General features: G+C 40.5%; 2 protein-coding genes across 3 annotated transcripts; one reads left to right on the top strand and one right to left on the bottom strand.

Annotated features, from left to right (window-relative positions):
• Window positions 1-10,687: 10,687 nt before the first annotated feature.
• LOC308331363 (uncharacterized protein) lies at window positions 10,688-24,161 on the top strand (the record flags this gene model as incomplete). 2 transcript variants are annotated; one of them, XM_080786778.1, is made up of 9 exons in its annotated part: window positions 10,688-10,812; window positions 16,951-17,111; window positions 18,304-18,404; window positions 18,547-18,689; window positions 18,948-19,348; window positions 21,192-21,289; window positions 21,432-21,577; window positions 21,862-21,963; window positions 23,960-24,083. In XM_080786778.1, exons 2-9 carry the CDS (start codon window positions 17,001-17,003, stop codon window positions 23,980-23,982), a joined length of 1,125 nt encoding a protein of 374 aa, XP_080642904.1. In that variant the 5' UTR covers window positions 10,688-10,812; window positions 16,951-17,000. The 2 variants fall into 2 exon arrangements, with proteins under 2 accessions (XP_080642904.1, XP_080642905.1); XM_080786779.1 differs by lacking the exons at window positions 21,432-21,577; window positions 21,862-21,963 and having other exon boundaries at window positions 23,960-24,161.
• LOC308331364 (CD59 glycoprotein-like) lies at window positions 23,445-26,791 on the bottom strand. The gene is made up of 4 exons (XM_080786780.1): window positions 26,712-26,791; window positions 26,499-26,575; window positions 25,602-25,709; window positions 23,445-24,882 (listed from the first exon to the last, which is right to left on the bottom strand). Exons 2-4 carry the CDS (start codon window positions 26,554-26,556, stop codon window positions 24,689-24,691), a joined length of 360 nt encoding a protein of 119 aa, XP_080642906.1. The 5' UTR covers window positions 26,557-26,575; window positions 26,712-26,791; the 3' UTR covers window positions 23,445-24,688.
• Window positions 26,792-26,813: the final 22 nt, after the last annotated feature.

Here is a 26,813-nt window from a genome sequence, read left to right as displayed (position 1 = left end):
ACTGACGTCACCAAATTTGGAGCGATGCACCTCTGCACTGTAGTTCACTCCCACTCCTAGACCAGGAAATGTGTCTCATTCCCCCAGGCTTTCACTTTTTGAACCGGATGCAAACAGAAATAAAAGCCTGGGTACTGAGGCTACAGCCGCTAGTACACACCCTTAACTATTCTCGAAATGCCCGCTACGACAATGCCGGCTGCGCCCTCTGTGTCACATACTGCACACCTCTGTGTCTCATATAGCAACCTTTTTTATTTTTTTATTATTTATACGAATTTGAAGGTTTTCAGAAAACCTTAGGTTAGGTTTTAGGAGGCGTTTTTAGAATCGGCCTCAGGTCTAAACACTGAGGATTTTACAGTGTAGAAACAAACTGGGGTCCTTGAAATGTGAGAAATATAAATCATACCTCAGCCACACCTTGAATCCAGCATGCCAATCTAACGATTGCAGCGTTACTGCACACATCATATTATGAGAGTGGGAACGGCCTGGAAACAGTTTCACATCCTCAACGAGAGCCTGGGGGAGTCAGTCAGTGTGTTATCACCGCAGTCAGTCGGCACGCTCTGCGTCTAGCCTCTGATTGGTCGAAAGCTGCTGTTCAGGCAGCCCGCTATTGGCTGACACACTGTGAACAGCAGGCGGCCATGCGCTTGTGTTGTGTCATGACGTTCCTGTGTCTGTCTGAACAGGCCTCAGGGCCTGATGTGGGTTTTTTTTTGTTCGTTTTTTATTCTTCAGTCTGGAATGAGACAACAAACCGCATGGCGTCCGCTGTATGATGTGCTTTCTTAGATAGGAAGGTGACATCACTGGGGCGAAATTAACTAGTGGCACGCGCCAACACATTCTTGGTTGATGCAGTGTTGATTTCGTCGACTGAAACTATGTCGGAAAATGGTCGTTGACTCAACTACCTTTTTTCATCGACGAAAACTAAAAAGCGAAGCTAAAACTTTGACTAAATATATTAGACTAAAATGTTAACGAAGAGATCCAACTCCTCGTTAACTCATTTTATGTCAGGTGTTGCACAAAAGCATACCGTATCTACAAGCTCACAACGCACGTCGCAGCTTGTAGATCGGCTATTTTCAGCATGCAACCAAGTGTGAAATTAGTCATTACAACGCCATCAAGGTCTGCCAGAATATATATTTTCAACCCCGGTGGAAAAGGGGCCTGCCAGAGTTTTTCACTAGTTCGTGTCATGGGTTGACAACAACTTTAAAACATGACATCATGCCCTATAAGGTAGGACACAGGGTCATGTGAGGTACATGAGTGTAGTAGGTCAGTGTACATATATGGCGTGTTAGTGTGCTTCTACAGGCATGGTGGCTGTTTCATTTTCACTGCACATTCCTGAGAGCTGATAGCGTTTCTCTGTGTGTCACTGAGGTGGAGATCGTCTTACCGTACCGTACGTAGGTGAGGTGCAGAACAGACAGCTCTCAGTGAGTCAGTCGTGAGCAATACACTATAGGCAGGAAGACGGCATGCGCTGTGCATGCCAGCATGGTAGGAAAGAAATGTACCATAGCTTCACATGACATATGTGCTTCTCAAACCCACATAACATCCCAAGACCTGAAGCCGATTATACAAATGTCTTTTGATTCACAGTAGTTTCCTGATTGGTTGAAATAGCCATCTACCGGTGCTTCAAACGAGCATCATATGGCACAACTAATCAAAACATAAAATCACACTCGTGTGAACTGAGTGGTGCAACTCCCCTCTCCCCCTGCCTCTCTCTCTCTCTCTCTCTCTCTCTCTCTCTCTCTCTCTCTCTCTCTCTCTCTCTGTAATTAGCAGGCAACAGTGCAACACTATCTCTCTCTCTCTCTTTCTGGCACAACAGCGCCACTTTTGCCCCTGCTGGTACTCATAGTCACATAGGTTAGGACGGACGGACATTGCTGTTCCTTGGAGTGGTTGCACCACTCAAAAATCTGTTGTGCTGATGAGACAGAGGGCTGTATTTTGCGTGTCTTAAGTATCAGGTCTTATTCCCTAACTTGAGTAAACTAAAGACCTGGAGGCGTGGTCAATGCTCTTTGGCCACTCAGAATAGCCAAATGGCATTGATCACGCCTCCAGGTCTTTAGTTTACTCAAGTTAGGGAATAAGACCTGGTACTTAAGACACGCAAAATACAGCCCAGAGTCTCGCAGAGCAGAGCCGGCTTTGCATGGGTGACCACCGGTGCTCAAACACTGTTCAGGGGTCTGCCACCATAATAGTCCCACCAGTGGCCTCAAAGTATGCAAGGGACTACAACATGCCATACTGCCATTGCTCTGATCAGGCATCATGAACAAAGGCTGGATTTGAAGGCTGCGTGGCGCTGTGAATCTATCTCCAAGGGTGAACAATTTAGCAAAACAAGATTGTTAGAATTCAAGGTAAAAGGAGAATTTGAGAATTAGGTGGGGAATGTGAATTAGGTCGGTGAGCTGGGAGTGAGTTCCAGAGGGATATGCAAATTAGTAGGCCCTGTCACCCAATGAGAAGGCTCTTTCACATAATTGGTGCAGGCACACTGTCATGTCAAGAGGTGGAAAGAAAACGCCTAGTCCAGGCGTCTCTTCCGGGTTTTTAAACAGCTGGTGGATGGAAATGATGGTAGTGCGCGGCTTCAACTTTTAGCGGTGTATAAGTTGAAGCCGCGCACTAGTGTCATTTTTGTTTAAAAACCCAGAAGAGATGCCTGGACTAGGCGTTTTTTTGACTCCGCAATGTGCTTGCGTCCAATGAGAAGGCCTAGCTGTCACCCAATGACAAGGTGTAGCTGTCACCATATGAGAACCAAGTCAACCAAGGTTCAAGCAGTAAGGAGCTTGGTTGTGGTTGTTGTGTCCTGTGCATGTCAACTCAGACACACACACACACACACACACACACACACACACACACACACACACACACACACACACACAGAATATGCATGGTATGCGAGCACGTGGAAGTCCCTTTTCTCTGCGGTCTGGCAGACAGACACAACACTGAAACAACTATCGCAGCCTTCTAGAGGAAACACAAACATCTGCTAAAACACGTTTTTGAGTGTGTGTAGTATGAGTATGTACTACACATACTCATACTACACGCACTCAAAAACGTGTGTAGTATGAGTATGTGTAGTATGAGTATGAGTATGTGTAGTATGAGTATGTGTAGTATGAGTATGTGTAGTACGAGTATGTGTAGTAGTATGAGTATGTGTAGTATGAGTATGTGTAGTATGAGTATGTGTAGTAGTGGCAGCCTACTGAGGTTCAATACTATTTACCACCATTTAAGTTGTGTGTAGAGGTACAGATCGATGTTTACAGTAGAGTCGTGTCAGTATACTTCATATTTTATATGAGGTGAGCATGAACAAGTTCCCCATGAGAATAAATTGTTCTTTTACAGTTATTATAATGGACCCTTGCAGGCAGCCATGTAACTCTGTAAATGCACCCTTTGCGACCATTTGCACACTCTCATGAGTTTAAGGCTGTAAAGGACTTTATTGCGTGTTCCCACATGCCCTGCCTCAGCGCAATCCCCTCCACCTTATGTAAACATGCCTGTTGTTGTTCTCTCTCTGTCTGTCTGATTCCTATAGAATCTAGAACGGAACCTGTTCTATAGAACCAACGTTCCTTTGGTGGAACAACGCATCGCAAGGTGCGTTGTTCCACCATATAAGAACATATGTAGATTCTTTTTTTTAATTGCATACCACGCGTCGTTGTAAGCTTGTAAATCTGCTATTTTCAACTAGCATTGCTGTCGGGAGGATACTTTTTTTTCTTTTTTTTCATAAATCAGTGCTATTGAACACACTTTACGTTTGTGTGTTGGTTAAAAGAAAAAACATATTGAACCAATGAAAAGTATTAAAAAGTGCTTCTGGCAAAACCTTTTAACTCCATAGGACCCTCAAACTGTCTGCTAAAGCAGCTAACTCCACCTCTCCCCTCTCATGCAAGTAATTGACCATAATAAGTCACAATACGAACTTGGTTGAGGCAGTACATTTTATATTTTTTAATTTCCCGAAATAATAACATTTTGGAGTTGCACGACAGCAGAGGGTTTATGTAGTTTAATTTTGTTTAATCTACAGCTATAGTCGACTAAAATGTATTTTGGCAGGTCTTGATGTTATCAACTTATCATACTTAGCTGTGTAGATCGGTTAATTTCGAAGAGGGGCACAGCCAACTTCATTTGTTGATGAAATTGTCAATATATTTACTCTATAGCTTAGTTTTTATTTAGTTTTCATCAGTGACAAATGGTAGTCGACATATTTTCGCCATAGTTTTTAGTCAACCAAATTATCCAAGGTCAAATAAAAGTCAGGAGCCGTCAGGTATTTTTACTATAGGGTAAAAGTATCCTTTTGTAGAAATACTTTTACAAGTTCAGTATTCAAAATGTGCTTGAGTAAATGTACAAAAGTTGCATTCAAATATACTTTACATACCAAAAGTATATTTTGTACTCATTATGCAGAACGTCTTATTTGACATTTTCAAATATAAAATATATAAAATGTATAACAATGCTTTGAAAATAGCAGTTCCACAAGCTGTGTTTTTGCAACGCGTTGTGGGCTTTGCTATTTTCAAATTACAAATATATCATAAAGTGGTGTTGTAATATATTATCTACAAAGTAACTAGTAGCTAAAGTTTTCAAATAATTATAGTAGAGTAAAAGTATAATATTTGCCTCTGAGCATGGAGTAGAAGTAAAATTATTGAAAATTGGATATACTCCAGTATAAAGTAAAGAATACCAGGTACTACTTGAGTAAATGTATTTAGTTACTTTCCACCACTGAATAAACTGTTTTGAAGCAGCGTGACTTCCATGTGTAACAATTAATGTTACAGTACTTTCCTGTCTGACTCACATGGCCTCTCCCCTGGCACACACACACACACACACACACACACACACACACACACACACGCACACACACACACACAGGATGGAATCCTATTGGCTGAACGGGGGTATCATGCATTCTTTCATTGGCTGAATAGCGTGTTCACGCGTGGACCATGCGTGGACGCTGTGCTCAGCATCCATCCTTCACAGACGCGCGCACACACACACACACACACACACACACACACACACACACACACGCACTACTACTATACTTGTGAGGACATCATCATCTTAAGACTGATTTTGTGAATGCCATTTTATTTTAAATTGCAATTCTTAACCGTGAACCTAAAGCCGAAAAATGTCAGATCTGCAAGTCGACGACAACGTGCGACAATGTAGATCTGATAAGTTACATATCTGACAAGTTACAGTTTACAACTTCTAAATGTCTAATTCTAATCATAACCCCAACCTCAATCTTTTCCTAATTACTAAAACGCATCCCTATAGTAAAAACCTTTATTTTCAACCCTAAAACTTTACATTTTTCTCGTGAGGACCCTATAATTCTACTACACGCGTGCACAGACAGTTCTCAGTATCTCTGCTTTGTTTCCACCGCATGACCCAGTTCCAGTGTTGAACAGGCGTGTCTGCTGTTTGACTGACTGAGGAAGTTTGTTGTCTCTCCAGATCAACACAGATATGATACGGAACAAAGTGTTCCCAGCGCCGTTACAGTGACTCACACGTCATGTCGCCATCTAACTGTTTTCAACATGCTTTCTTAAGGTTCAGGGCTCCATCCATGCAGCGTCAGACACCTTTTTAAAATAGCCCAGAAATATATGTGAGTACGGTCATTTGGAGAGCACTTATAGCAAGCAAAAAGAAAAGATGTGGCACACAATTGTAACTAAAAGATGTGGCACACAATTGTAACTTATACTTACTTTGACTTTTAGCTTAACATACCTATTTTTGGCCAGTCAAATGATCCTATATTAAAATTTCCTAGAGCAGTGGTTCTCAACCAGTGGTCCGGAGACCACCAGTGGTCCTTGAGATGGTTCCAGGTGGTCCCCAGCAAAATTATGGAGAGTTGAAGAATGTTCATCGACTATACCTTTTTCACAGACGAAAATGAAACTAACCCATAAGCAATGATGACTAAAACTGTGACTAAATATATATATTGATCATTTTGCCTAATAAAAACTTGACTAAAATGGAGGGACTATAGTGGACTAGACTATTTTCGGCAAGATAGGTGCACAGATAAATATAAATCAGGCATTACGACCATTGCCTGACAAACATACATTTTAGCCGACTAAATCAATCAAAATGCTATAATATTAGCGGAGCAGCTGTGGCTTAGGGGTTGAGGGGCTGGTAGAGTGGCCGGATAGGAACTATGAAGTTCCCAGTTCGATCCCGAACTCTCCCAGAGTTAGTTTTGAAGTGTCCTTTAGCAAGACTATAGCTGTTGCCAGACCTGGGAAGACAGGCACGGCCGCTGCGTATCATAAAGTAGGCTATCCTGTCACTGTCACATACTTTTGTGTCTATAGGTAAATCATGTTTAGGGTATAGTTTGTGACGTTTGTGCTGTAGATTTCTATTAAATCACCCAATGTTGGGTTTTAAACTCTCTGTCTGCCTTGCTGTAGGCTACTGTAATGTGTTAAGACTATAAGCTTCAAAGTTCAAACCTCCAACCGTACAAAACAAACTAGTTGACTACTTCTCGGCCTGGGGCCCATGAGTCATGACCCATCTCTTTTCAAACCCATTTGTCTAGCCTAGGTTGGCTCAGGGTATAGAAGACGGATTAGAGTTAAGCAATTAAAAATGGGATTGACATGCACAATTGTAAATGCTGCTTTGCTCTCAATGCCGTACACATACCTGACTAATTCAATAACTACAAGAAATGAGCGACATCCACAGGCACAAAACTAGGGGGAGTGAGAAGACATGAGCTGCAGAGTTTATTTGTTTAAGAAGCACCTATAAACCACTGTTTTAACAGGCATTTGGGGAATGTCCTTGAGCTTGGTTTTTTTGCATTGTACAAACAAACCCTATAGCAATTTGATGACTAAAACTAAGACTAAATATTATCTACAATTTTGTCAACGAATGAAAACTAGACTACAATGGAGGAACTACTGGAGAAGAGATCCTAGAACTATTAAAAACAAGTAATTTTATGTTTAGCTGCGTGTGGGTAGCCTCGATACCCAGGCTTTGATTTCGTCTGCGCGAAAGATAGCGTGTGGGTGTCATGCTCTGAAAATAGCTGATCTACAAGCTTTTTTTGCGACGCGCTGTGAGATTGATTAAGATTTTCATACATTTTGGAAGACTGGTAAAATGGGACATATGCCAATGCACTGTGTGAGTTCTCTCTATAAAAATAACTGACTTATTATGGCTCTCAATCCATGTGATTTTAAATTAGCTGTGTGTAGCACTTTATTTGTGTTTCCTCTTCTGTTCTTGTTCCATATTAGTTCTTCTTTTAACTTCATTGATGAGCCAGCACAAATATGAATTTTGCCCACTTTTACTTGTAAATTTGATGTGACAATAACGATTGATTGATCATTGTAGATCATTGTACACACACACACACACACACACACACACACACACACACACACACACACACACACACACACACACACACACACACACACACCGAGTGCATGGGAAGTGAGAGCTGTGAATGGAACAATAACAGGATGTTTCCATCAACCCAGGCTCAGTCAGAGTTCTTCCTGGACAGGAAGCCCCACTGCATGAAACAGGAAGTTGTTAGCTTCGGCCCAGTGCCTCATGGGAGTTTAGGAGACGTGCATGCAATATTAACCCTAGAACACTCATAATGTGCAGTGACATCATAGGAGGTAGGTTTGTTTCCCTGTTTTCTTTTCTACAGACAAGGTGTTCAGGTGAATTTCACCCACGTTTAGTAATAGAAAAAACCCCTACTCCCACAATGGGCTTCTTTTTTTTCTTTTTTCACTGCACCATTCTCCAGGAATGGGTGGACCAAAGGATAAGTTCCCAGCTTCATTATTAAAATAAACCTGAAAAACCTAGAGGAAGTATTCCACTAAGAATCTATTAGCAAAGCTTTGGCTGCACGTTTCTCTCCAATCCTCTTTGTGATGTATGCTGCCTAATCTTAGGCTTATAGGAACCTGCCTCCTTCTGTTCTGGACAAGAGGCCCCAAACTGCAGCCTATCGTTGTGACAACAGCAGACAACAGACAATGCATCTGTGATCACAGAGATCACAGATGTGATGTGTCTGATGCATCTGTGATGGGCGGACGGTAGAATGAGCGAGCTGAACTCAGTTGCCCTAGGGTACTACAACAGCTCACGTTCAGGGAGCTCCCACTCCCGCCGAGGTTTACAGAAGGATTAGGCCTCGTTAACAGAGTGTCTCACGGGTCAGGCTGCCTCGGTCTACAGACAGAACTCATGAGAAACGTGAGCAGCAATTGTTTTGGTGGTAGAGACATGGTAGCTAGGAGAACACTCACTCTGGTCCATAGCCAATGCAGGGCAGAATCATAGAAGCATATGGAATCATAGAAGCATATTGGCTATGGACCACCAGAGCTAGGAGACAGGGTAACCGCTAGAACTGAACTGCTATGTCACTATAAGGAAATATAATATAACTATAAAAACGTGCCCTTCGGACATGTGTACGTAATGCAATGTATAGTTTATTTGAAACAATTTCAACAATTAGGTTTGTTTGAAAGTAAAAAATACAAATGTGTAAAAGAGATACTTCAATATGAATGTGAATATCATATCAAAGTCAACAGTTAGTTACTGTTCTTTGAAATTAAAGCAGTTGATATAATTTATAGCAAAATAAAACAATGGTGAAATAAAAAAGGACTATACCGTCAAACAAACTATCCTAATAATTTCTCAGTCAACAAAAACATTTTTTAATACGTGGATTTTAATTAAATGGAGAAGACAACCAAACACAACTCACCAACCTTCAACCACTGACCACTCCTACCATGCCCCAATACCACTGGGGTATTTAAACGCAAGTTTAAAAAATGGCCAGTAACACAACAATGCATATTTGCGTTGTTCCATCTGACCGTTGATCATCATCATGAAAGAATAACCGTGCACTGTCCCTCGCCGAGTTCGCAGAGGGACGATACAATCCGTGATAGTTTTCTTGTTTGTTCGAGTATGCAAAAGGAAAGGAGACATGAGACAACGGAGATCTACGTGTCCCGCATCGGACTGTTGGGATTCGAACCACGTAGAAAACCGGTTCTAGTATTCGGGGCGTTAATCACACTGCCATCCATTTACCGTGCTCTTGACCATATCAGCCGCACACTACACGCTTGTGGGTGGTGATGACCTTCATGACCTCTAATGGCATTCGTATGTCTCTAAATGTTTTGATGAATTGAACAAGGTGGACCCTCTTGTAAACAATAATGAGCTGTCCTCCCCGGCACCAGGACATATGTATTAGTAATGAGCAAGCAGTTCAGGGAACAGTTGGAAACTTAACCTGCTGGCTGACTCGGCACTTCATTCTTCACCTTGTCTCGTATTCCTACATCAGACGTCACTTACTGTAGCCTCACGGACCCAGGATTCAAAATAACTGAATTTGTGTAGAGGGAAAAAAGTACAGAGTCACCTCATGTTTAGTTTACTAACAACCAGGCTCAGAATTGGCTCGGTTTCCGCAATGGTACGCTTCCAAAAGAGTCACTGCCAAAGAGTAGGCCTACATCGAGGTGATGTCACTGATCACACATGACCCCAAGTTCTAGACCTCCAGTTATAGGCTGAAACAGAAGGGGGACATTTGTATTATTTCCACACAAAAACTCTTAAGTTATATTAATGACATATTGTTCAATGTTGAAAATGAGTGGTATTCCCAAAGGTGTTTGTTACCCAACATGCTACAGTAGCCTATATGTTATTATTTGACATGTTATCCAACATGTTTGTCTGCAGACAGACACACATGTGGGAAAAGTTGTATAACCTGTCATCGTTTCCATCAGAAGTCATCAACAACTTCCTCCCGAGTTCCTTCACACTTCCAGTCAAAGAGACGTACACTGACACCTTCAGGACTGAAAATGAACTGCTCAAATAACACTTCATAGCCTACTTATAGGATAGAATAACACTTTATTATGTAAGTGGCTGCATGGAGCAAAACATGTTCTACGCTTCAGAATGGCATGCTGGCAAGTGCATTAGTGATGGGCATTTGGTCCTTTTTAACCATGGTTAATCATCTATGATGTTGTCATATCAATAAATGAAGTCACAGTCCTATGTGTGGGCAGTTCAAATAGGGCCTAAAACGTGTACTGTAGGCCTATGTCAAACTCAAGGCCCGGGGGCCAAATCAGGCCCGTGAATGAATTATCTTTGGCCCGCGGGATGATATTTAATTAGTATTAGAACTGGCCCTCTGGTATATTGCACGGACCACCATAATACTACAAGTCCTGCTTTGTGAGGATCATAGAACAGGAAACTGAGCTTAATAATGCATTTTCAGTTTGAAATGCATTTACTTTTTTGCTATTTGCCTGCGACGTCCTCCTGACCGCGGTGTCCGTGTGTTGAAACACAGTCCGGCCCTTGACTTCTACCAACTTATTTATTTTGGCCCGTACCGTGTATTTGAGTTTGACATCCCTAAATAATACATGTATTGTAACATACATCAGGCTTCATATGTTTATTTTTTTCTTTATTTTGTTCTAACCAGACCAAAGTGGATTTTGGGCTTTTTCTGTCGCTCCGTCCCATAAGCCATAACCCTGCGCGGATCCACAGAGGGGTGTCCTGGGTGCAGCCATTACTGAGGTCAGTGTGTACCAGCTTCACACTCAATCAGCACTGATTAGCTACACCTGACCTACAGGCCAGGACTTGGAGCATCCAATGCAGCCTGAGGAACCACTTTACATTATAACAATCGGTTGTGAATGAGCTACCAGGACACACAGGTGCAAGCAGACAGTGTCACCATAAGCTTGCTTGCATTCTTGTTCAAATTATGGCTCCCGTTAGGAATGTGTTTACACACACACACACGCACGCACGCACGCACGTGTGTGTGTGTGTGTGCGTGTGTGTGTGTGTGTGTGTGTGTGTGTGTGTGTGTGTGTGTGTGCGCGCGCAGCACAGCACGTTCTGGAACGAAGCCAAGCAGGTCAGCTCCAGTGAGAGCAACCAGAGATGGATCATGGATGTGTGCGTGTGTGCTTGCGTGTGTGCGTGCGTGAACATATGCCAGTACTGTCCAGAGCCGTAGATATTAGACTATATGTCTATCAATGCCATCAATCATTGATTTGTGTATGGTTTACATTTCTAAAATTACTACAGTGAACGTAGGCCTACTTCTTGCAAATAACCAATTCATTTCAGTACAAATGGCACGGTCCATGTGTGTGTACATCTTGCAATTGTTTTTGTAAGATTTGTTTGATGCATAAGGTGCTTTTACTTTTGAAGTATTTTAAGTATTTTGATGTGAATGCTTTTATAGTTTTATAAGTAACATTTTGAACCTCTACTAGCGAATCTAGGCCTAGTATTTCCCAGCAGTGGTCATTCCATGTGACGCATGCACACCAGGAGATGTTATCACGTGCACAGTGCACACACACACACACACACACACACACACACACACACACTCTGTTATCAGACACTGCTTGTGTGAAAACAAGCTCCAATTCTTCATTTGAAGAAAGTCCTCCAATGTCCTTGAATGACTCCACCATCATGGAAATACAAACACTGACACCCCCCCCCCCAACACACACACACACACACACACACACACACACACTGCAGAAAACATGTTTTCACCCGCATTTCTTGGAAGGTGACTCTTCAGGTATGCTTGCACAACACACCTGAAGAGGCTCAATTTAATTGTGCAATGTTTTTCTCATGTGGAGAAACATCTTGTGCGTGCGCCGTGCGTCCGTCCGTGTGTGTGTGTGTGTGTGTGTGTGTGTGTGTGTGTGTGTGTGTGTGTGTGTGTGTGTGTGTGTGTGTGTACACACACGGAAATAGACATTGGTTAATTTTCCTGGTCTAAAAATATTTTCAGGCTTAGAATTTGAAAATGATTGAGGTTGGGGTTAGGATTGGATTACGGTTAGGGGCTGCCTGGTGATGTACTCATTTAGGCATCTACAAGCTCACATATTGTCGTGATGGGATGCGTTATGAGCTTGTAGATCTGCTACACACAGCTACAGTATTTTCGCTATTATTAATAATTTGGGGAACATTTCTGGAAAATCTATTATGTCAAAAGTTTAATACAGCAATGCAAAAAAGATGTGCGCACGTGTGGGCAATGGGCATGCATGTGCGATTGTGCGAATGTGCGTGTGTGTGCATGCTTGGGCTGCATGAGTGCGCATGCATGCGTTTGCATGTGTGTAAGCACGCGTGCGTGCATGATGTAAGGATCAGATCATGGAATACTGTGGCTACAATATCGTTGCTGATGGGAAGAAATCTACTTTTCTCTCACACGTTTTGTACATCTATTTAGTGGAAAGATAAGTAGTAGAAATCGTTGTGCTTCTGTGAATTTGGCACTCGACAAATATACGACAATATACTTTAGAGTTGTTAAAATGTGCACAATATGTGTCAATGAAACATTAATTTAGGTTTGTATGAAGCTATATTATTGTGGCTATCAAACATATCACACAATACAGCTATAATATCAAATGTTTATGTTGTATTTTCAGTGGATCTATGCCGTAATTCAAGAAGATAAGGTTGAATTAATCTAGATTATATTAAGGATAAATGGGAAATATATAAAATATATATAGTATATAAAATAGCTTAAAGGGTATACATATTCAGTCAGACAACTGTCCAGACTTTCGGGGTGAGATGTCCAGACAACTCACTTGGAAGTGCAAAAAGGGTGAGTTGTCTTGTTACGTTAAAACAAGACTACTACTTGACCTATAACTCCCAGGCCAGAACCCACCCACCCCCGCTCATTTTGATAGGTTGGAATGGTTTAGGGTTGACACTACACTATACAGCAACTTGCAATGGGCCTGGTCTTCAAGATTCGCTACACGACTTTGATACGGTAACTGGATAACTCACCCCTTTTCCAACTCAGAGTCAGAAGTGCGAACATCTCACCCCGAAAGTCCGGACAACTCATCGGTCACCCCGCCATGTCAGAAAGTGAAGACAACTCCAGTATTCGTTTTAACCCTGTAACACCCAGCGTTGCAATAATACAACATATTTTAATTAATTAATGAATTAATTAATTTATATTTTGTATGTTCTTTTTTCACCTAAACGTCATCACTCATTGCAATGCCATTGGTCATGATATTTGCATATAAATACCAATCACAGAGGCTGAAATTCACACAAATTAAAAATCTCTGGACTTTTTTGAACAATTTTGAACCTATGACCTTTGACCTTTAACCCTGATAAACCCTGATTTTTTATGATCATTAGAATGTCTAGAACATGTTTGATTTATTTTTGTGAAAGATATCCCCAGATGTAAATTATTAATTTATTATTATTATTAATTATTAATTTAATTAATAATTATTATAAATGTGCATAAAATTTGCCAAAACAAAACAATTATTTCTTTTTACATAATTTCCTCTGATAAGTCCTAGTAGTAAAATGTAGTAGTAAGGTTGAAATCTCTTTTTTGCAAGTATAAATTAATCCGGGTTTTACAGGGTTAAAGGTGTTTAATATGTGTTACCATGAGGTGCATGCATAGTCGAAGAAACCTTTTCTGAGGGCTCCTGTAGGGCCTGGCTCTGTAGTGCCGACTTCAAACTTCAAAATGGGCATACACTAATGACATCAGTGACCTTCATATATGGGCACAAAAGGGACACACAGATAGTCTCCGAAAATCGTTTACAAAGTAAACGTTTGTTTTGTGTACAAATTAAATAAATTATCATTATCAGTCAATGTTTACACATGAGTTGAGTAAATACTCCTGATTTGACTGCGTAGGCTTGTCCGGACGTACTACTTTTATTACAGATGCATTGACATTTACTCACAAACTTTTAAAACCAAAGTAAATACAGTAGGCTTCACATTAATCAAATATGCCTTTCTAATCCGTGAATCACAAACAGAGGTGTGATTTATTATAGGACCTGCCCATGGTGCCATGCATAAAACCCTTGAGATGGAACGCTATGCGATTTTCTCAAGGATAAACTAGTCCAATAACATCACATATATAGGCCTACATCTGTCAAGGAGCTGTATTTAGCCCAGTGTGATTCGGCACACCTCTCATCAACATGGCACTGTCACTGCAACAGACGTGCAGGCTCACATGCTTATTGCTTTCGTGTCTTTCAGGTAAGACAATGGTGCAAATTCTTATTTGTTTTGTAACAGGGTTTCTGGCATTGGATGGTTTGTTTGAACAGATAAAGTAAGCTAATACTCCTGAAAATAAATACATATAGACAGCAGTTGGAGACGCACATACTTAGTATAGGTTCAAAGCAACAATGATAAATTGTAACGGTTTTGACTTTGACTTTATTAGGATCTGTTTCAAGTCAAACTTAGCGCAGTGGAACATAGTAAATAGAAATACGGTGTGTCAATAGCATACCTTTTTAAGCAAAAAACTATATTTAAAATATAAGCTAAAGCTAAAATAGGAATTAAAAAGAAAATGTGCCTGTTTAATATTTACTGTAGGCCTACATGTACAATAATATGTGAAGACAGGGCGGGATAATAAGCCGCCCTAGACCCAAGGCAGAGTACTATAGCCTGGGGCAAATTGGGAGGCAATTAAGTGGAATGCTCGTAAGCGCAATCCTAGCAAACAGACACCACCACAATTGTATTTGTATAGCTATTTCTGCTATTAGTGTGTGCTCCACCATTATTTGACTTGAATTCAGCAAATTCAGTGAACAAAGTCTAGCTGTGCTTCACTTTACAGATATTCTACTGTAAAATTCTTGACAGATGCTATAGGTTCTTAGCTTGCTTATGATTCTTGATGACTATTTATACACTTTGATATATTGTGTTGTTCTGTAAGCAATGCTTACCGTAATTCGCTCTGGATTAATAGTAGTCACAACATGTCGCAACGTGACGCATTGTGAGCTTGTAGATGCCAAAGACATTTGGTGTAGAGGGAATAAAGGAGCCGACTGACCAACTAGGGTAGTAGGGTTCAGGGCGACTCTGGGTTTTTTTTTGGCTTTCTTCACAAGAATAGAGAGTAGGCTGGCAGGAAATGGGGAGAGAGATGGGGGGGTGACATGCAGTAAAGGCCGTCGGGATCAGGAATCGAACCCACGGCACACTGCCAGACTGGATTACCAGCCAAGGTGCCTGGACCGCTGAGCCACGGCCCAGGCCAGGGGGGTTGACTTGTTAATCAGACGATTAATTCAATTAGACGATTATTTAAAAAAATATATATATACACAGAAATATTCATATTGATTAGTTGACAAATATATCTGACATGAGTAGGTGTGTGCTTCTTCTGGATGCTTTCCTAAGCAGGGGATGCTCAGCCACACAAACGACTATTAAGGAACCAAGACAGTGGCTCAGTTATGCATTCTCTTTTATTCGCATCACTAGTTCCCAGATTCCTTGCATATGCAAATTGATGTGGATCTAGTGATCGCTCCGTTTCCTCAGTTAGGATTCTCTCCAGGGATTTGACCACATTGGAGGTTATGCTACTGGCCGATAGTCATTGTTCTCCTGTGGACAGGGCTTCTTTGGGACTGGGACTTTAATAGATTTTTTCCAGATTTCTGGCACAGTATGTGCCACACAGGTGTCCAAGGATAACTGAAATAGACGCTGCCATGCAGGAGTTAATTCCTCTGCACATGTTTTTAATTTAAAAAAAGCACACATTCCATCCGGGCCTGTTGCCTTGTTGGTCTGCATAGATTTAAACACCTTAGTTACAGAACCTGGGTCTATTGTTATCCCGACATCATTATATGGTAGAGCATTTAATACATCCCAGCATTCTCTGACAGTATCAGTCTCAAACCGCATGAAGAACTCATTAAGCTCATTTGCCCTTGCGCTCTCATTCTGGGCAGCCATGGGCTTCTTAGTGGGTTCCATGTTTGTCATTTTCCTAATAGAGTCCCATAGTCTCTTGATGTTGGAGTTAGCTAGTTGCTGTTCTGCACGCTCTTTATGCTGCCTCCTGGATTCTCTCAGCTGTTGGTTGAGGTCCTTTCCCGCAGGCCTCATAGCTGCTGTGTCCCCTGTCCTAAAGGCTGTTATCTTTCGCCTAATGCAGTCCTTTATTCCCCTTGTGATATAGGGTTTATTGTTGGTAATGCAGGAAGCAGCCGGGAGGTTGCTTTATTGAAAACAAGTGCTTCCAAGTTCTCTTTTTTTTCTTCTCTTTTGCACTATAGTGTTTTTCTCCTGTATACACTGGTGTATTTCTGTCTGTAAGACTGAGAGTGCTCGGAGCAAAAATAATTTCATTGTATTTTATACAAATTAACCTGAACCTGAACGTGATTGGCCTACCGTTCTTCCGTTTTGCTTCCGCTATATGCTTTGTAAGGACCCTCGGGAAAGCTTGCCAATGCAATCACGCATCGCCATCGCCTACCGTTGCCTCCATGTTGCCTTCGTTTGAGATACAGACAGCCCAGAGCCGGAAGAGGCTTTATATGTCTATGGGAAATTGCACCTAGTTAGCACGTTGCTGGCAAGATGTCAGCCGTGTGCATAAGGTCGATAGGTTCAGTTTGAGGTGTCATACAACAATGGAACAACCTCACAATGTATTGCTGATTTGTATAACCTATTTTAATAATCAATCAATAAATCAATCAATCAATAAATCAATCAAACAAACAAACAAACAAACACTAATCAATCAACTCAACCAACACAATCTCTCTATATCCCCCCCCTCCACAGGGTTGGTGTGTAACAGTTTTCCAGAATTGCCAGTGAGTTACATAGCAGACATGAGAGATTTCTACATCCCCATGCAGATCGAAAACAGGGTCTACAGCAGCTCCCTGTTGGATTCCTCTTCAACAGACTTTGGGAAACTGTACAAGGAAGTCAATGAACTGGTGAGGTCCCTAAAAGTAACCATGATACCATACACTCTTAAATAGGAAGTCAATGAACTGGTGAGGTCCCTAACAGTAACCATGATACCATACACTCTTAAATAGGAAGTCAATGAACTGGTGAGGTCCCTAACAGTAACCATGATACCATACACTCTTAAATAGGAAGTCAATTAACTGGTGAGGTCCCTAACAGTGATACCATACACTCCTGAGTGTTACCGGTTACAACCTGCTTTGGGAACCAAACTAGGGATATGGGTGAACATTTATTGTCAAAGGTATACAATACTTTCGGACAGTTTCCACCACAAAAACACAAGAAATAAAAATAGCATAATAGCAAAAGTAGTAGATCAAGGCAGACATGTGAAATTGGCCGTTGTATGAAAAATAAATAGGTATATAAAACAGGGCTTAATTGGTTAACTCCATTTGTAACCCTTAAGTACTGTGTTAGGCAGTGGTTCTCAAAGTGGGGTCCGGGGACCCCCAGGGGTCCTTGAGAGGGTTCCAGGGGGTCCCCAGCTAAATTAGTTAATAGCAACCACTTTAAAGCGGCACTACTTTACTCTACTCTGTTTTATCTGAATTAAATGTAATATTGTCCTAGGTTGGTAGGTTTAGGTTTTGTCTCCCTGCTCTTCTATTGAGACGTTTAGATCATTTCAAAGGTCATGTCTCACATAGACACAGGATCTGACAAGAATTTTTACCTCATGGTCAATGAGGTAAAAATGCACTACACATAACTGAGTTCAACAAGAAATCTAATTATTATCTAATATAGTGATATCTTATTTGCTACATTCATCGTGGAGTTGTATTTTCGAGAAAGGCAGTTAACATAAACCCGTCCGGAGAGCTGACAGGCGGAGAGGGGAAATAGACACACTCTCGAGTCTCGACCCATCTTGTCTAGACTGTGAACAATCTTGTATACATTTTAGGTGAAAAATAGGCCATACATTTGCTCAATCTGGATTAATTTCATGTCTGCAGCTGCTAGTTTAAGACTTTGTTAACAATAATAGTTATGTTGAAGTCTGCTTCTGCATAGGGAAAAGGGGCGGGGAGTACACTACTAGCCCAGAAAATCAGCAACCAGCAGACGTCATATTACGCACATCTGTTGGAATCTGATTAAGACTTGTACTGTATACGTTTTCAAACATTGTGTTATATTTTGCAGCTCGACAGAGTGTACGGTTGTGAGGCGATTAATCCGAGTTCCGGTATGCTGGTATGCCCAACTCATAAGTCATATGATGGAGTTGCATACATGACCTTCAGGTACTGTTCTTCTTCAACTTCAACACACCATACCAATACTTTAAAGAATAATCAAGAAAACTAGTACACGATGAAAATATGTTACAGTTCAGTCACCAGGTTGTTTGCTTTGCCCTTGTTTTAATATTGCCATTATCCACAGGTCTGCATCAGTTGGTGTCATAGCGAATGCCACCGTTATGTTTGACACAAACTTCATCAACAGCGTCATTGTGAAAAGTATATTCCTTCTCAATTACGACAGATACCCCCAGCTGAAGATTAATGAGACATATACTGACAAATGTAAGAGAAAATGTTGTACATTAACTACATTGACAAAAGAGTATTTATGTGTGTGTGTGTGTGTGTGTGTGTGTGTGTGTGTGTGTGTGTGTGTGTGTGTGTGTGTGTGTGTGTGTGTGTGTGTGTGTGTGTGTGTGTGTGACTGACTGTGTGTGTGTACGTGTGTGCGTAATATGTATGTATGTGTGTGTTTTAATATATTGAGTGCGTACATATAATTATTATCTCTGTATCATTTTTCTTATTTTCTTTTCAAAGCACCACCACATCATACGGATTACCATCAGACTACAAAAGGTCCTACAACTACCGTCACAACTACTCCTACAACTACAGTTTGTAGTTGTAGTCTTACACCTACAGGTTGTAGACAGACGGATTACCATCAGACTACAACTAGGCCTACAGGTTGTAGTTGTAGTGTTACACCTACAGGTTGTACTCCTACAACTACCGATCCTACAACTACCGTCACAACTACTCCTACAACTACCGCCCCAATTACAGGTCCTTATCATAGACGTCCTTATACAACTACCGTCACACCCACAACTTCTTTCTACATTCCCATGCAGATTGAAAACAGGGTCTACAGCAGCTCCCTGTTGGATTCCTCTTCAACAGACTTTGGGAAACTGTACCAGGAAGTCAATGAACTGGTGAGGTCCCTAAAAGTAACCATGATACCATACACTCTTAAATAGGAAGTCAATGAACTGGTGAGGTCCCTAACAGTAACCATGATACCATACACTCTATAGGAAGTCAATTACCTGGTGAGGTCCCTAACAGTAACCATGATACCATACACTCCTGAGTGTTACCGGTTACAACCTGCTTTGGGAACCAAACTAGGGATATGGGTGCAGACATTTATTGTCAAAGGTATACAATATTTTCTGACTGTTTCCACCACAAAAACACATGAAATAAAAATAGCATAATAGCAAAAGTAGTAGATCAAGGCAGACATGTGAGATTGGTCGTAAATAAGTATATAAAACAGGGCTTAATTGTAAACCTTGAAGGACCACTTCACCACTTTTCAACCTATCTTCATAATAAGTACTCACTAATAAAAATGAAAAAATTGCACAATTCTGTGTCTCATAGGAGGGCTGTGGGCAGTTCAGAAACCGTCTTCCAGTGACATCATCGATGGGGAATACAAGCTAATAGAAACTACAGGCTTTATAGTTCTGAAAAGTTGCAATGCGAAAATGGAAGCCATCGTTCTCACGATAATGAGAATCTAAACAATTTTTTTTTAAAGAATCTTGTTTAAAAAGATATCTGCCTAATGATGATGTCACTGGAAGACGGTTTCTAAACTGCCCACAGCCCTCCTATGAGACACAGACTGAGTAGAAAAAAATCGTGCCATTTTATCATGATTATTAGTGAGGACCTATTATATGAAGATAGGTTGAAAAGTGGTGAAGTGGTCCTTTAAGTACTGTGTAAGGCAGTGGTTCTCAAAGTGGGGTCCGGGGACCCCCAGGGGTCCTTGAGAGGGTTCCAGGGGGTCCCCAGCTAAATTAGTTAATAGCAACCACTTTAAAGCGGCACTACTTTACTCTACTCTACTTTGTTTTATGAATTAAATGTAATATTGTCCTAGGTTGGTAGGTTTAGGTTTTGTCTCCCTGCTCTTCTATTGAGACGTTTAGATCATGTCAAAGGTCATGTCTCACATAGACACAGGATCTGACATGAATTTTTACCTCATGGTCAATATTCAACTTATCCCCTGAGCAAGCAGACGGGCTCTATTAGATCAATGGTAAAAATGTCAGCACTTGCGCACGAAACCAGGTTCAAATCCCGGCTTGAATAGGAAAGTTATACATAGTGCAGCTTTAACCCTATATACATCGGCTATTTGAAAATAGCATTTAGAAAATACACATCTTGTAAAGGGGTACCTAGAACAAAACATTTTCAGATGGGGGTCTGTGGCTAAATGCATGTGAATTTGGGGGTCCTTGGAATGAAATGGCTTGAGACCCGTAAGGGATCATGTCCACAACGTGTTTTTCAATATTTTGTGTATTGTGGATATTCTTATTTGCTATCTTATTTTCTACATTCATCGTAGACTAGAGTTGTATTTTCGAGAAAGGCAGTTAACATAACCCGTCCGGAGAGCTGACAGGCGGAGAGGGGAAATAGACACACTCTCGAGTCTCGACCCATCTTGTCTAGACTGTGAACAATCTTGTATACATTTTAGGTGAAAAATAGGCCATACATTTGCTCAATCTGGATTAATTTCATGTCTGCAGCTGCTAGTTTAAGACTTTGTTAACAATAATAGTTATGTTGAAGTCTGCTTCTGCATAGGGAAAAGGGGCGGGGAGGAACACTACTAGCCCAACTTTGCCATGCATTTAGAAATGCATGGCAGAAAATCAGCAACCAGCAGACGTCATATTACGCACATCTATTGGATTGAAAGACTTATACTGTATACGTTTTCAAACATTGTGTTATATTTTGCAGCTCGACAGAGTGTACGATATTTGTGAGGCGATTAATCCGAGTGACGAGATGCTGGTATGCCCAAAGTCATATGGTGGAGTTGTATACATGACCTTCAGGTACTGTTTTTCTTCAACTTCAATACACCATACCAATACTTTTAAGAATAATCAAGAAAACTAGTACATGATGAAAATATGTTACAGTTCAGTCACCAGGTTGTTTGCTTTGCCCTTGTTTAAATATTGCCATTATCCACAGGTCTGCATCAGTTGGTGTCATAGCGAATGCCACCGTTATGTTTGACACAAACTACTGCATCAACAGCGTCATTGTGAAAAGTATATTCCTTCTCAATTACGACAGATACCCCCAGCTGAAGATTAATGACACGTATACTGTCAAATGTAAGAGAAAATGTTGTACATTAACTACATTGACAAAAGAGTATTTATGTGTGTGTGTGTGTGTGTGTGTGTGTGTGTGTGTGTGTGTGACTGTGTGTGTGTGTGTGTGTGTGTGTGTGTGTGTGTGTGTGTGTGTGTGTGTGTGTGTGTGTGTGTGTGTGTGTGTGTGTGTGTGTGTGTGTGCGCGTGCGTAATATGTATGTATGTATGTGTGTGTTTTAATATATTGAGTGCGTACATATAATTATTATCTCTGTATAATCTTTTTTATTTTCTTTTCAAAGCACCACCACATCATACGGATTACCATCAGACTACAGGTTGTACTCCTACAACTACCGTCACAACTCCTACAACTACTCCTACAACTACCGTCACAACTACAGGTCCTACAACTACCGTCACACCCACAACTTTCTACATTCCCATTCCCATGCCGTGTAGTCTTACACCTACAGGTTGTATACATAGTTCTACAACTACCGTCACAACTCCTACAACTACTGTCACAACTACTCTTACAACTACCGTCACAACTACAGGTCCTACAACTACCGTCACACCCACAACTTTCTACATTCCCATTACCATGCCGACCCCAACCCCTGAAACTACAGCTACAACCACAGACCCTACAACCCCAACGTTAAATGGCGAAAAGATGCATGGATAGTGATCTTATATACTCTCTAAGATAGTGATACCTTTCAAAATAAAACAGACTTAATCAGAAGGATAATTGCTTTCCTTTTCCAGGAGACAAATATGTGACCTCCGCCAGGTTCCATGTTGGTCCCCAACTAAACGATGGCTGGTAACCAAATGGACCCTATTAGATCTTTAACTCTTGTGAGTGTAAAATGAAACCTTAATGGACCCATATGGGTCCATTTGGTTTTGTTTTATGCTCTCAAGAGTTAAACTATTGTTAAACATATTAATTTACATAAGTCTACACTCTACACTTCACATGTAGAATAATTGTTATTTTGATCAACGTTTGCCTGTACAATACAGCATGGAATTTGTTGTGGACGAAATCTTATCCAACGAAAACAAAATATTATTGTGTCTGAGAGGCTAAATCTCATCAAATGGTGGTCCGTGCCTTAAATGTTGAATAAATAATCGTATATATTATCAGTCTTTTTTTACTCGCTATTTTGAGCTAGGCATACTATTACTTTAGGCTACTTAAAGCTTAATTGTAGCCTATGGCCCCCACAGTAGGCTACATCTCAGAGTAGGCTCTATGTAGAAAATCAACATTAATTTATGCTTTGGTCAGAAATGTAAATTAGACATGATTTGAACATTCACCCTGCATAGCTGGCCATCAAGTTTCGTAGCAATTTGTAGAACTATATCTGTTAAATCTAATACAAAAATATATGTATAGGCCTATGACCATCAGTTTTTAGTTATCTCATTGCCAAATCTACAAACTCACGCCATCTAGTGGTTGTTTGAAGATCATAATCCTAAATGAAAAGTGTATTTTACTGTTCTGTCTGTCTGTCTACCCACCTACCTATCGATTTATCATGACATGGGAGGCACACAATCAGGTCTTAGCTCTGCTCAGACTAACAATTATCCTACTATACATTTTAATGACTTTGATGATTATGATTATTAAATGCACATATTTGGGCCATAGTAGGCCTACATGATTTACTTTGATTATTGCTAGTCAGTCAGTTGTAATGTATGGTGGTTACTGAACGTTATTTGTCTTATATTCTGAAATTAGTATGTACAAAGCCTAAAAGGTAATGTGTGTACCGTATATGTACTAATCAGTTATTTGTATGACAATGAATCAACAAATGCATACATATACATCAATGATTGAAACTATACATCCTTAATCAAACAATCTTTATTTGCATTTATTTGTGTGACTCATCATCTTGATAATTTGGTCTCATCTTTTTTTCCCGATTAATCCGAGTTACGGTATGCCGGTATGCCCAACTTCTGAGTCATATGGTGGAGTTGTATAAATGACCTTCAGGTACTGTACGTTCTTCTTCAACTTCAACACACCATACCAATATGGTCCCATATGGTCTAGCCAGCGGTTAGGATTCCTGGTTTTCACCCAGGCGGCCTGGGTTCGACTCCCGGTATGGGAACACCGTTTTTCCTGTTCTGTTCTTTGACTACATAGAAGTGTCTATTTGTATGTCTCAATGTGGACCCTGTTGTAAACAAGTGTAATGCTTAATTGGGTCGTCCACTCACAGTTGACAGTTCTACAAACTGTTAATAAATATTTCAATCAATCAATACTTAAGAAGAATTTAACTAAGAATAATCAAGAAAACTAGTACCAGGTTGTTTGCTTTGCCCTTGTTCTAATATTGCCATTATCCACAGGTCTGCATCAGTTGGTGTCATAGCGAATGCCACCGTTATGTTTGACACAAACTTCATCAACAGCGTCATTGTGAAAAGTACATTCCTTCTCAATTACGACAGATACCCCCAGCTGAAGATTAATGAGACATATACTGACAAATGTAAGAGAAAATGTTGTACATTAACTACATTTACAAAAGAGTATTTATGTACCGTATAGTGTATGTAATGTGTACTGTATGTATTTGGTTAAAATGGGTAGGTTTAAAAAAAAGGCAAAAGATTGCTCTGGTGCACTGGCCTAAAAGTGAGTCCTTAAAAACTGCTTCAACTTCTAAAATGTATGTATGTATGTATGTATTTTAAAAGTGGGGGGCTTTTTTGTAAAAATCCCTGCCCGCAATACCTTAATATATTTAAAAATAAGTCCAAAATGGGGTTACCAGTGAAGGTTATCAGAGAAGTCCATGCAGACTCATCATCTTGATAATTTGGTCTCATCTTTTTTTTTCTTAAGCTCGTTTGTTTTTGTTTCTTCACAATCACAATGTTAAGAATTCAATATGCATGTTATTTAAACAGATGCTAGGAGATTAATTGTTGACCAGGATTCAATTTGAACAGGATTATCAATGACTCAAGGAGTTGATATGCATTCAAATAAGTGAGTTAGGAACTTCGTTTTAACAGGCAGCATTGAGCAAATTAAACTGGTCCTCGCCTTGTGGACCCCCTGCTTTGCTTTAGTTAGTGCATAGCCCACCAGAGTGCAGCCACGCCCGCCAACAGACCAATCAGCGGGCTGGCTCTCAGAGAGTGGGAGGAGTTGCAGAGGTCTTTCGGACAGCAGTTGAAAGTGAAACTGCTGATCTGCGGGAAGCTGGCGGCCAACTTCTGGAAGTCACATTTTGCGTTGCTGATGCACTTGGAAAACACCATGCCTGTACAGATATAATATATTAATAATATACACATTATTATTACTCCAACATTCTACGTAGCTGAAGTCAAATCTTTGTGTGTGTGTGTGTGTGTGTGTGTGTGTGTGTGTGTGTGTGTGAGAGAGAGAGAGAGTGTTAGAGAGAGACAGTGTGTCTGTCTGTCAAACAACATGTCTGATGTTAGAGCTAAAGGTAAAGTTTACTAAGTGCACTACTGGGATGTGATAGTGCTGAGCTTGTAGAGCTTGTAGGCTAAACAGAAAGCAGTAACTTTCTATTATTTTACACACAACAACTCTAAGTTATATTAATGACAGTTCAATATTGAAACTATATCAGTCTGCAGGGACCTTTAGACTAAGGCTTATGGTTAAAAATGGCAAAGAATTATAAAAATGGCATTCATAAAATTCTACAATATAGCGGTCCTCAGTCCTCACAAGCATAGTAATGCAAGCGCTATTGCTATACTTTGTCCCCACTTGGGTTTAAGCGTTTTCCCTGTTAAATCATTTGTTGAACGGCAATGTCACACACCGGAAAATAGCCAATAATCTACAAGTTATACCAGTTTGTGAATCTGCTAGTTTGCAGGGTATGAGGGGTATCTATGTATTACACACAAATGTATATTAATATGAATAAGGACCCCAAATGGGGGGGGGGGGGGATGTAAAAGTCCAATAAACAGATTAAAAACATTAAAAAGTGTGTCTCACCAGTGCTGGCCTTCAGGTTCAGACAGGCGTCGAGTCCATCTGAACACTGCTCTGTAGCTTCACACTGCTGAGAGCCAGCCGGACACGAGTAACACTTCAAACTCACACCTGTAACAAACATCCATGATACATTACAATACACACAGCAAACACACACCTGTAATAAAATACACACTGCAAACACACACCTATACATTAATATAAAATGCTGCTGGCTGCTGCTATAAAACTAAGTTCACACCTGTAATACAAATTCTAATAAAATACACACTGCAAACACACTCTTGTAATAAACATTATAATTAAAATACACAGTGCAAACAGAAAGACACACCTGTAATAAACATTAAAATGTAGGCTAAGTGATGTTTTGTTTTTTTGCTTTGTTAGAAGGTTAAAGCAAGATCAGTAGATTATGATTTATACTATGAGTTTAAGGCCAGACCGGCACCAATGCAACTACTTTGCAACTGTCATTTCCCGTTAAAACAATGGAATGCGGAAGTGCTCATTCTATCTCAATGGGACAGTTCCTCTAAAGAACTATAGCCCCCTATCCTTCTTCTTCCTCTTTTTTTCTATGATGCAAGAAAGATGTATTTGGCGCTGCACTGTGGCGACATGGACTAGGGCTACGCTTGCATGCGGGCCCTTTGTCTAAGACAAATTTCTTCCTCGGGAGACTAATAAAGTATATCGATCTCTATCTCTATAAGCACCCACTTTGCGGCTAGATTAGCCCTGAAACATGACTGCCATGATGATTATCATGACTCGAGAGTCATGTTTCAGGGCTACGGCTAGATCAAAGCGTGTAGCCACTCTCTTAGACTCTTACTATAATAACTATATTACTCTGCATGATACATCCAAAGAGAAAATTCCTATAGATCTTACCCAGGGCCAACACAGACAGTGCAGTGCTCAGCCATAGCACATATCCACACCTCATCATGTTATACGTATATCACACACTGAAACATCAAAACAAAACATCACATTACGTCAATCATATTCTTATCGTTGGTAGCAGTAGCATGGTTGGTTGGTAGTGTCGTTGAAAACAAATGTATGTTTTACGTGAAGGAATACATGAAAACAAACACAAACCTGAAATGTACGGGAGTAAAAACAAAACACACGCCCTGTGATACTGCTGCGAGTCTGTAGTTCGCCCCTGTGGTTCTATCTAGTGTTTCTTTGGTCGAAGAG

The sequence above is a fragment of the Protomyctophum bolini genome (genome assembly GCF_963924005.1).
Source record: "Protomyctophum bolini genome assembly, chromosome: 17".
In the NCBI taxonomy this organism is placed as follows: domain Eukaryota; kingdom Metazoa; phylum Chordata; class Actinopteri; order Myctophiformes; family Myctophidae; genus Protomyctophum; species Protomyctophum bolini.
The sequence above is the reverse complement of the archived record's forward strand: the minus strand, read 5'-3'. Positions and strand labels throughout refer to the sequence as shown.